The sequence below is a fragment of the Pyrgilauda ruficollis genome, unplaced genomic scaffold (genome assembly GCF_017590135.1).
Source record: "Pyrgilauda ruficollis isolate IOZ18807 unplaced genomic scaffold, ASM1759013v1 scaffold43, whole genome shotgun sequence".
NCBI lineage: Eukaryota > Metazoa > Chordata > Aves > Passeriformes > Passeridae > Pyrgilauda > Pyrgilauda ruficollis.
The window spans coordinates 7,882,815-7,895,077 of record NW_024525823.1 but is presented as its reverse complement, the minus strand read 5'-3'; the positions used below and the strand labels follow the sequence as shown (position 1 = coordinate 7,895,077).

Below are 12,263 nucleotides of genomic sequence, written 5' to 3'. Positions count from 1 at the left end.
CCCAGGCTTATGTATATGTTGCATGAGAATATTTTCAGGCAGGCTACAAACTTTTGTATTATTCCATCTGGTTCCAGTGCTTTTTGTGATCTGTATTAATGTAAAATATAATGATATATTAAAACATTTTTGTATTACATATTTACAAAACTGGTTTATTTGATACTTGTGTCTAAAATATATTTTGCATAATGGAATATAATTTTTATTAATTTTGGTATTATTTTGCAATGTAATAGAAGACCCTTGATTCTTGTAAGAATTCTGCTGAGTGCTTGTGTCTAGATTTTTAGCTTGTAACAGAGCAATTTGTTCTCCCTGTTAAAAAACCTAGAATGGTAAATTTTGAAGATAAATAATCTTATCCTCTGCCTCACAACTAAAAGTTGCTTCAAATCAGAAACCTAGAGTATGGGGTTGAAAGTTAAGTAGGAGATTGTTTTTGACAAGGTAGGAAGTAAACTTCTCCTGCATTTTCTCCTCTGTTTGAAATAAATTGTATTATTATAATTCTCTAAGTTAATTATTTCAGTGTATGCTTAACTCTACCAAGAATGGCCCTTATTGGGGGGGGGGGGGGGGAAGCAGTCATTTTACAACATTAGAACATACAATTTCCTCATTTATGATCCATTTGTGAATGTTGCAACACAAAATTTATAGTAAATGCAATCAAGTTATGTTAGAATTCCAACCATTTTACCTACAAGTAAGGCAAAGGCCTGTAACAAAACTAGCCCAAATTAAGCTAAGAACAATTTATTGCTCAGATAAACATCAATCTCAGAGGTCATAAGATTTTATAGGAACAAGCATTCAGCCATAGCTCAAGAGTAGTCACAAGTTTCTTCGTTATAAGACAATATATAACTTTTTAAACCAATAGACAGTTGCCACAGGATTTATTTTGCTTTTCTAACCTATCACCTTTACTTACTTCTACTGCACTGTGGATACTTTTATCCAATGGACTTCTAACTCACACATATGCTTCTATTATAACTTCTAAACTCTTAGCTTGCTCCGTACAACCACACCCTTACATTATAAACCCTTCACCATTTTTTCAGTACAGTTTCTCCCTTACTTAAGGCATATTCTCACCTACAACTATAGAAATATAAGTTCATTATTTTTCTGCTTAATATCTGTGTATTGTATTTTTACATCAATCTTCGTTTCTTCTAAGGCTGCAGATCAAATCCTTCAGTGTCTGTGGAAGTTTTGTGTTTTTTCAATTCCCACACTGATTGGTACTAAATCAAGACTTATTTTATTTCCAGACAGTGGTAGGCCGACTTGAATCTATGGAAGTTCAAAATGCACCTCCTGTAATCAGACTCCAAAGCGAACAAGAGGAAGATACGCTGGAGGGAAAGCAAAAAGTAAGTGTGCTTTTCTAAAGTGCGAATGGCTGTGATAACTAGAATTACTTTTCTGCTGTAAGCTTGTATTACAGCATCTTTGTTTCACAACAACCAGCTTGTTTTACCGTGCAGTAAGAGCATTTTGTAAGCTTTGACCTTTCAGAAATAAAAATTCAAGGTCATTCTGGGGCTGAAATCCACTTAAAAAGCATGAAAATAAAAAAATCTGTCATTCCCAAAAAACCACGTAATGATTAGAATAAAACTTTGAACAAAATTCTTGTTTTAGCAAAAGAGGAAAAATTAATTCCTTCGAAGAAAATAAAGGAATTTTAGCCAAAGGGTAACAATCTCAGCAACTGACTCTTAGCTCAGTCTACTCTTTTCCTGAATAAGAATCAACATGCTAATCCATATATAGCAACATTCTGCCTAACCGAGATTACATTTGTTCTATTTTCCTGTAATTAACTAGAAACATCACAAGTTGCTGCTGAATTTTGCTGAATCATGGCAGTTACAATTTGTGTGCCTTCCAAATAAACCTGAAAACCAGAAGTTTTGCATGAATGTTGTCTCCTATATTTAGTTATGATCATCTTTCCTATTTCTGAAACAAAACTTTGAATATATGAATGGAAGTGTAATGGGGAGACCTCCCATTCTCAGAGAAATACCCCTCCCTTCACTTTTCTGTTTTCTCAGTTCTTAACAAATTCACAAGTGAAAGACTTTCTGTGTCAGAGGTCATTTGTATTTATTATTTAGTTAGTTTGTGTGTTTTAGTTTGTGTGTAAGCTTTGAGTAACCACAGTATTCAGGGCAAAGAGTTCTGCATTGTAACTGATCATTATGCACAGAGTTGCTTCCCTTTGTGTTGAACCTGCAGCCTTTTAGCTCAGTTCCTCCAGTATGCAGAAATCAGTGAATAGTTTGGTTTTCTACATCTGCCCTCTAATAACTCATGATTTCAGATGTCTGTCCTGCTCTTACGTAGCTATACCGAAGAATTCCAGTCTGTAAAATTTTATTCCTTCTTACACAACAAGCTTGTTGTGGGATTGATCAATTATATTACCTTTCTCTGGAACTTATCCAATTTTGCTGCATCCTTTCTGAGATTAGGACAGCAGGAGGCACATTGCAGTAAAGACAAGGGTAATATTTAAAGGATTTAAGCGTAAACCTTTATCATCTATTCTCTCTGTGCTCAACACTCCTAACATTCAAGTTGGTTTTCTGACTGCTCTTGGGCATTGAAAAAATGCTGTCACAGAGGGATCTGAGTAGTGACAGTCAGTGAAAATTCATAGCTTTCTGTGTAAAAATGCTATTTTAATGCCTGCCTTTGTTGGTTCTTTTTTCTTCTGCAGCTTCTCACGGCCAGCACTTGTCTGTAGTATTCTGAATTTAGAGTCACCATGACTTTAGGATTCACTCACTATTCACATTCTGTAAAAAGGCTATTAAACTTATCCCTATCATAATATATTTCTGCATGGCTAAAATAGATATTTTAATATTGCTATTTCCTGGTGCAGATAATGGTCCTTTTTTCAAACCCTTTTGAAGAAATCTTAGCCATTTTCTTTTGTCTTCAACAAATGGCTCTTTATCATTTTAAACTTCTAAAAGTAATAAATAAAGCCTACAGGAACTATTTTAAGTACTATTTCTTTTAAACAGACCTGAAAAATGAAGTAATTTCTCTTTAAAACTGTCCTACAATTCTGAAATAAATAATTTTTATTTAAATGTTAAAAAAACCGTCATGTGGTTTTCTTTTTAAGTTTGCTTATTTTCCATCAAAAGGTTTCAAAAAAGTCTAATAAAAAGGCATATGTAGGTTCAGACAAAAATTATTGCAACTATTGCTATTTTAATAAACAGGATGAACTTCTCCGGGCTCTGTCATCTTACAAGCTGATAGCACCCAGATACCGATGGCGTAGGAGCAGGTGGGGCCAAGTGTGTCCCGTGGCTCTAAAGGAAGGGGACATTGTAATGGGAAACCCAGAGTTTGCTGTCAGGTTAGTGGAATTTGACACTCTTAATTTTCATATCTATTTTATGAGATGTCTACATCTGCTAGCTTCTCTTCTGTTTTAAGTTTTCTAGGTAAAATGTACGTACTCTCATGCCAAGAGGCATTGAAAAAATTTGTGTTGAATCCACGGCCTTACCTCTTACCTCCAATGCCAGTTTCTCCTTGTAAAGTGTTCGTATTTGGTCCTCCATTCTCTGGAAGAACAACTATTTGTAATGTAATTGCACACAATTATAAAGGAAAGGTAGGTTCATAAATGTATTAGGTATCAGCTGGGGCTTGGAAATCAGTTAAGCACATTCTTGTCATGTTGTTAACATTTACATTACAAATATAGGGATTACAGAGGAAACATAGGATTTTAGCGAAATTCAGTTTTTTATAAAAGTAGTTACAGACCAAGAATACTTTTATATACCCTCTTACCTTGCAGTTGTCTTAGTATGAGAATACTATAAATAACTTTTGTATCTAAGATAATTAAATAGAAATGCAAATTAAAAATAATTTCTTTTTCAAAAAAACCCCAACCATGCACTTGAATTATGTGTAAATTTTTCTGAAATCCGCAGAGCTTTTCCAAAATAGTTTTATTTTATAGAAGTTGGATCAGATGCTATATTTGCCTTCTGTGATATTTGTCTTTTTTCAAATCATTTCACTAGGTTCTTGATATGGACATAGTCATTCAACAATATAAAGAATCAAGAGAAAAGAACACTGAGGAATTGCGAAAGGATGCAGTAGAAAAGGCTATAGCAGCAGTGAAAAATAGACTGGAATCAGAAAAACAGTCAGAAGAATCAGGTGAATAAGCTGTTCTGTGGTCTTTGATGCTGTCTTATTTGCTTTACATTATTTAACTGAAGCAGTTGCTGTCACTTTGACTTGAAAAAGTTGCAGAAGTTGTTATGATTGCTGGGCATTAAATATGAACTAAAAGAACATGCAGTGAAGGGAATAGATTAGTAAAACTCAGGTTTTTTCATATATATATATATATATATATAAATCCTTTGAATTTGAGGGTCATGTCAAAAAAGAGTTTTCTGAACTCAGAGCTGCAAGAAGAAATTGGTTATGACTGACACTGGTTGAAAACATTCCATTTTAATGATTTTATGACAAGTTAAATCTCTGCAAAAATGAAATTCTCATCCAGAAAGCAGCTCGTCAGCTGGACTGATGTGAATCTACAATATACAGATTTTTCACTTTGGAGCAGCCTTCCAATTATGCTATCACAGACGGCATATTCATAAGTCACTCCAGCACTGGTCACATTTAGACTTCTTAAGCTGCCTAGTTTTCTGCAGCTTGACAAACTCAATAAATATATTGCAAAGGTGAAAATAATATGTTATTTTAGTATTTTTTAAGTAAAGTTTGTATTTTTTCCAAGGAAGCTCAATGGAGGCTTTTCAAAATTATTTCTTTTGAAATGAAAATACTCCACTGAATTAGAATTACCTTTTTATAGTTAGTTCTAGTTATGGTTCCAATGGACAATGGGGCCATTTTGCCATATTCGTCTAAGCAAGGAGTTGTGTTTGACTTTCTCATGGGTAGATACATCTAACAAGAGGTCAGTGTATTCCTCTAGTGCTGCAAAACTGGTGCTGACAGTGATAAAAAATAATTGGCATTGCAGAAAGAATAATGATGAGCTATGACATCAAAATTGAAACAGTTAAACAGTGTTACATTCCAGATTCCTGACTATGTAAATACTTCTGAGGAGAGGGATGTTAATCCTATTAGAATTAATGCGAAATTAATCCTAATTAAAAATTTTATTGCAAAACTGAAGTACAAACGGAGGATGTACTTTCCCTTACATATCTTTTTGTAGCATAAGATTGTTTCGGAATTTTGTAATAGATAAGGAGATGTTTGAGATTGGGCTGCATTGAATTTTTTTTGCAGAATGGAAATTTTTAACATGCTGCCCTTTTGTAGGCACCTTGTAACTTGGCAAAAATAACCTGATAAATGTGTACATTTGTGCATGTAAAAAGTATCAATAAAATCATTGAAATATCTTGACATAAATACAGAAAGTAAATATGGCATTTTTTCCAAACTACACTCATGGTAGATACTGCAGTTGGCTAAAACAGTTATTCACCAAATTTTATCAAATGAATTGTGAGTTAACTGTGAGTGTTCCTTATAAAGCTTTAAAATAATTATAGTTGTTGTGCCAGCAATTAATAAGAAAATGTGGAATAATATGAATGTATTTGCATTACAGGGAATGCAGGCTACTTTATTGTTTAAAATACACTGCCTTGATCTGAAATTTGTATTGATTGAAAAATTAGTTTGGTAAACCTTGATTTATGGGATTTGATTTAGGGGAAATCAAATCAATGGAAATTCTAGTGTGCTGTAAGTGCCTGATTGTTCTAGTACAGAAATGTTGTTCTGTTCATACTGAAACAATATTTAGCTTAGAGGTGGAAAATACTGTACAGTTAAAAAGGTTGTGTTTTCTATACTGAGAGAGCAAACCAAGATCTTAGTTTATGAGACACACACTACGTCTGTATTCAGAAGTGGTATTTGTTTCTTAGAGCAATTGTGTATTGCTTAAAAATGTATGCTGTGCTGAAGTTACGATATAATGCTTTATTTAAGTCCTAATTTCAAATTTCTCTGTGAAGTTAATTTTAAAAATCTATGGTGTTAGAAATACCAGAGATAACTGCTGACCACCCAGAAGTTCAAGCCATGGTAGAAGGAGCCATGAAAAGTGTGTCATTCTCTGAAGATACAATGTCATCTCAAATATATGCTGAAGCACTGGAGGAAGCTATTGCAGGGGTGAGACTACAAGTACTATACAGCAAAGTACTTTTTTCCTGAGAGGAACTTCTAACACTTTATGCATTATCCATATATGTTCTTAGTAATTCCATTTGAGAGATCAGTTTTATTTATATCACATAGCTCAAAAGCTTACATAGGGTTGAGGAGGCACTGAGGAAGAGCATGAAAGACAAATCTAATGAGGACTATTTTACAGTCCTTTATATATAATGAAAATATGTGTGTACATGTGTGTATATATTTCACACACTTATACAGAAATTATTTCTGTCTTGCAAATTACCTGAGCTACAAATTGTTAATGGCTGGGAGAATTATCTGACAGATCATTGTCTGCTTGCTCTATTCTTATATTTGTAGTCATTATCAAAGAACTGAACACCAGATGTAAGAGTTTGAAAATAATTGTTATGAAGATTTATCCAAGAATCTTGAAATGTTTTGAATTTGTTCAATGGTATGTAACTATTGTAACTGGAGTGTAAATTCTTTATAGGCAAGCTTAAAAAAATCACTATTACATTAGTCTCTTCTGTTTAAAATGTTTTTCATTTCATTCAGACATATATAAAGTTATAAATGTCTTACTTTTTATTGACCTGAAATGACAATGAGGAAAAATCATAGCATTTAGAAAGTAATTTTGTATTGTGCAGTCTTTTTTTTTGTACAGCTCACTTAAGCTTTTTATATTCCTGAATGTGACATTTTCTAACAGCTTATGAAGACGAACAAAGACAGGTTTCCTGGTGCTTCAGAAAAAGGAGGGTGGGTAGTGGATAACTACCCTCTCTCAATAGAACACTGGTCAGCTTTATCAGAGAAAGGGCTCCTACCTGACACTGTTGTCTGTCTGAAGGATACACAAAAAGATGGTTAGTAAATGCACCCTAATGCAACTTTATATTTTCTTTCTTTATTTCTGTGTTGATATCTGCATATAAAACATACTTGTGAGAAAAACTAGTAGTTATGTCCCATTCATAAAGCTTCAGGGGTCTGGAGAATGAATCATCCAGTGTATCAACAAGAGTACCACAATTTCTTACACTTTGGAGTTAGGGAATTGCACAGAATTTAAAAGAGGAATACTTTGTTATAACAGCAAAGATTCCTTCCATTTTAAATCAGTTTTGATTTTTCTCCTATTTACAACCAGCAGGAAATACCAGCAGACTCTTGTAGCATCAGACTTTTGTATTCTTTGGCTGGCTGGCTGGCCACCAGCAGTGTGGCTGTTGGTCAAATTGCTCTGCCTTGTTTTTCCCATTTGCAAAATCAGAGGTATGAGATTTTTCAGCTTGAGAGAAAATGCAAGGGGAAAATACTTGTATGCAGGGGTATCCTGTTCTCCATTATGGGATCAAAAATAAACCCCAGTAACTTCCTACCCAGATGGACACCATGGCTTAGTATCCATGAATTCAGAGTAAGGCATCTTTACTTTATTCTTTCCAGCCAAAAGGAAGACTGGCACCAGGCATCAATAACTGAACACATTCATGAACTGTTAAAAGTTTATCTGTCAAATCATGTCTTCATTAATCATATTTGCTTGATTCATACCACACCATAAATTTAATTGACCTTTGACAATATTTGATCATTACCTGTTCCACCCAGTCCATTATCAAAAAATGTTTCAGTGGCAGAAACTTCCATGAAGAAGTTTGAAGAAAGGCATGATGGGTCTATTCACATGTAATTCAAGAAAACTCATTAGGTGCCCAGCATTGGAATCAGTTCAGAGAACTTTTCAAACCCTTGTCCCTGCAAATAAAAATCAACCTGAAAAAATCAAGGTTACACAGTTTACTCAGAACAGATTTCTTATTTAAAAAAACCCCAGCTTTTCAGAAGTATGTCAGCTGATCAGCAAATCATCCTCACAACTCAGGAACAGTACCTAAACTACTTAGTCCCACAGCTTTGTGAAATTTTGTAACTAAAATGTTTCAGTGTGGCCAGAGCTCATACATAGACTAAACACTGGCTGAACATTTCTATGAGAAAGTCCTAGATCCAGTGTTTGTCAGAAAACCATATTTGCAGAAGCTGTCATTCAAGACTTCAAACACTTGTGGAAAGAACCTAGGGGCAAATTGCATTTCCATGCCTTATCTTTGCTTCCAGCCATTCCAAGCTTATTGAAATGTTCATGAACCTAGTTTCTGGGACACAGTGCATTGTCCTTTCATACAACCACAAAAAGCATCTCCTTCCTATAGCTGGCATATGGTAATGAAATGTCAATACTGTGTGCTAAATAATAAACATCAGGAGTCTGCCTCTAGCCTGTACTGCAGGGAGAGCACTGAGGTGGGAGAGATGCTTTCAGAATTACATTAAATTTCTCTTCGCTTCTCAAAATTTAACAAATTAGTGAATTAGTTGGATAGAAGAAAAGGTTGTCTCAGTTCTGGTTGGTAACTGCTCCTTTTCTTTTTTATTCTTTTTTATTTTTTATTTTGTGAAGGGAAGAATATGGGAATTCATAGCAGAGGCTGTCAAATTAGAGCCTCTCTAGAGCCTTCCTGTTATGTGCTTCCTTCCTGCAGTATACACCTCTCTGCCATTTCCACTAGTACTAGTACCTAGCTCTGAATTACTTCCTGTAATCTGAACAACCTGTTTTATACTCTTGCTAGTATAAAAATTTAGCTAAAAAATGCAGAGTTTTGCTTATGCATATATTTCCTTGAATTTAGCTATTTTGTTTCTTTATTCTTTTTATTTGCACAATTGTGTTGACTCTTTACTTGATTCCCACTCGTTTCTGTCATCTAAGTAATCATGTAGTTGTGAAGTTTACATTTTCACAGCATTTCAGTCGTTACTTTGTAAGCTGTTCCCTAGCCTAAACTCTCATAAGTCCACTGATGAAAACAGGTTTCAGCCACACAGCAGATATATAATTCTGTTTGTCAAAGTAAACAAATCAGTAGAGTTCCCAGTAGGAGCAGCATATTCTTCATTTCTGCCAACCAGCTGCAGTAGTAGATGTACGCACATTATTTATATTTTTATTTGAATGTTTTTCATTTGTTTCTTCTTAGAATTCTTTGTACACTTGCAAATAAAATAAATGTCAGAGTAACACATGATATATGAAAGTATAAGATAAATCATTTCAGTTCTGTGTCCCTTTATAGCCTTCATAACCTTCCAGTATCCCAGATTCAGTTTTTTAGGTGCTTTAAATTGAAAAAAAAGCTCTAAAATTGTAGAAATCAATTGTAGAAATTCAGTGGTATATATACTTTTTGTTGACTTTAAAAGAAGGTTGTCAGTAATTTATTAATTGATATTCCTAACCCAATCACTTCAGTTTTATACAGATGCATTTAAGTCATTACTGTCATGTAATTGTGCTGCAGGAGCCTGTATACTACGCAGAGCATACCTAGCAAGTAAGAATGAAAATAAGTCTAAGATTTTGGAAAGACCAACAGATGAAGCCTTAGAAAAAAAAGAAGATGATGCAAGGTAAAATATTCCAAATATCTGAATGTATAAAATGAGCACAAGAAAATTCTAGCCTCACTTTGTGTTAAAGGTATCAGTGCATTTATCACACAATTAACTAAACCAGTACACTAAGACTAGTTATCATAGATAGGAAATAATCCAATATCTGTTGTCTTTGAGGAATATTACATTTATATCAGTACATATAGTGGCAGTAAAATCTCTTTCTGAATGCTTTTTCATTAGCCTTTCATTAGTCCAACCTTTTAATGCAATGAGACAAGAAAATTTTAGATAATAAAATACATATGATTTTTATTTTTTACAATCAATATTATATTTCCACATCTTTACATTTGATATATCTGCAACTGGCTTTCGTAATATTTGTAATGGTCTTAAGAGAAATAAACTTTTATTTACAGAGGAGGAATGAAAGAAGCACTGACATCAGAGGAAGATCAGTCTTCAGATCCTGCTGAGGAGAAAGGTGTGTATCATTTGACTTCTGATATAATTATGTGTTTCAATCATTTAGTGGTTTGATTTTCCAGTTTTTATTTCCTTTTTTACATTCAGCAACTAGAAAAATGACTTTTGGTTACTCTCTTCACTGGTTACTCTCTTCACACATTTCTTTGTGTCATTCCTCGTGGATGTTACAGAATAGAGATGGTTTCCATTAAATCAGCCAGCACTGTTGCAGTTTTCAATAAATCCAAAGGATGGGATTCTATCTCCTCTAGTAACTTTTCTATGTGGATTATTAACTGTCTTGAAACTACTCATCAAAAAATCTCTAGCTCTTTAAAAGGTACAAAGCATTTCTGGAACTTAGTCAATAGTTAATGAGAAAATCACAAAACTGTCTGATTTTTCTGGTCTTCCTCCAGTAAGCTCAACCTGAAGTAATTAAAAGGGAATGGAAATCAGTTCAGCAGTGGCCCTCTTAACATGCTTTGGGAATTGCTCAATCTGATAGCAATACACATTATGAATTGCTGAATCCAGAAGCCCAGCAGGGGTGAGGCTGTGGCAGCTCCGTGTCCTCAGGACCACATAATGAGTGTGAGCATGTATTCCCATTTCCCCTTTCATCCTCTTTTACTTTATTATCTGTGCTAGTTCCTCTCCAATCCACTTTGATCCTTCCTTCTCCTTGCCTTCTCAGAAAAGCTTCCTAATATTATAAATCTCCCACAATCCCAAACTGCTTTTCCCTAGGCATCCCCTAATGAATCTCATGCCCTATAGGCAGTAATACGCCTCAGACAGAGAACTTCTTGAGGTGACCCATCTCAGTAGATTTCACACCCAGACAATGCCTTCATCATCAGCTTCTAATGGCCCTGAGGAGTGTCAAGTCAAGGTTATATTTGTTGTGATTAAGTTTTGGGGGTTCAGCTATCTGTCATTGTTTCTCCCCTCCTTTGTGCTTATGGAGATTAGTCTTTAACAGTGTAACTTAACACCATAAAAACTAATGTAATTCTGTGTATTACATGAGGTTTCCCCTCTGGTAACAACATAAATAAAACATTTTGGGTAAAGGTGTTCTTATTTGTTGCTTTCTATATTGACAGAACCACATATTTTTTTTGTTTCCTGTAAAGACCCTACTTTATATCAGAATTATGTTATACTTAGTTTCCAGCAGAGAAAATATATTTGTCCTGGGCAGAAGTGAATAGTCTGTGAGGAGTGAGATTTTTGCAGCAGACCAGCTGTCATAAATAGGCTGGATTTTTGCACCTCAGATTCTGTCAGTTGAATTGAGGCTTAGAGTTAATTCCAGTTAGTTTCAATGATTTGAGCCTCAATAGTCCAAAAAGCTGCAGGGTTTTACTTCCCTCTTAGCCTTCTTTAATCACTGCCTAGTTTCTTAGAAAAATGTTTCTGTCTGATTTGGATCAGCTGTCACAATAAATTACCATGCATAAATATCTGTCTCTATATTATGAACTAGGTTGGGGACTTTTGAGTATTTTCTTTCTCTACTATACAGTCTCAAGATTTCCCATTCATAGCCTAAATTATCACCCAAGGCCTGGAGATGAATTCCGACTTTCATTTTTTCTCATCAAGGATCTAGACTGCTACTGCCATTTTTCTTTCAAACACAATATACTGGTTTCTATACAAAATTACTGTGGCCAAGCTTAAGTTCTGTATTACCAGTATGTCTCACGTACATTCTCTTTCCTGACCTAATCTGGCATTTATTTTACATATATATTTTAACAAGGCCTAAGTTGTAAAGGTAGTATAAGATAGACTGAATAAGATAGCATGCTTTTAAATTTTAATGAGGTAATATTTCACCTACTCTGTGAAAAAAAATACTGTAGCTTTCTAGGGTTCTTTAAATTGCATGTAAGCTTTATAAAAAAATCCACATTATAACTTTTATAGTTTCTAATAAAACACATAGCTTTTCTCCAAAGTGAATAAATCCTATAGTATTATATATAAAGGCTTCTACAAAGATACTTTGTCATCCTCATCTCAAATAACAAAGTTCAAGGTAGTTTGGAATATCTAACTAATGT

The 12,263-nt window shown here is 34.2% G+C and overlaps 1 protein-coding gene across 1 annotated transcript in view; it reads left to right on the top strand.

The window, feature by feature from the left end:
* The window catches only part of AK9 (adenylate kinase 9), a 56,207-nt gene that overhangs the window by 11,702 nt on the left and 32,242 nt on the right, over nucleotides 1-12,263 (top strand). The window contains exons 9-16 of the mRNA XM_041478155.1: nucleotides 1,284-1,385; nucleotides 3,258-3,397; nucleotides 3,478-3,658; nucleotides 4,080-4,221; nucleotides 6,107-6,240; nucleotides 6,965-7,121; nucleotides 9,624-9,732; nucleotides 10,140-10,204. Coding sequence (XP_041334089.1) covers nucleotides 1,284-1,385; nucleotides 3,258-3,397; nucleotides 3,478-3,658; nucleotides 4,080-4,221; nucleotides 6,107-6,240; nucleotides 6,965-7,121; nucleotides 9,624-9,732; nucleotides 10,140-10,204 — 1,030 coding nt within the window. The remainder of the gene's footprint in view (nucleotides 1-1,283; nucleotides 1,386-3,257; nucleotides 3,398-3,477; nucleotides 3,659-4,079; nucleotides 4,222-6,106; nucleotides 6,241-6,964; nucleotides 7,122-9,623; nucleotides 9,733-10,139; nucleotides 10,205-12,263) is intronic.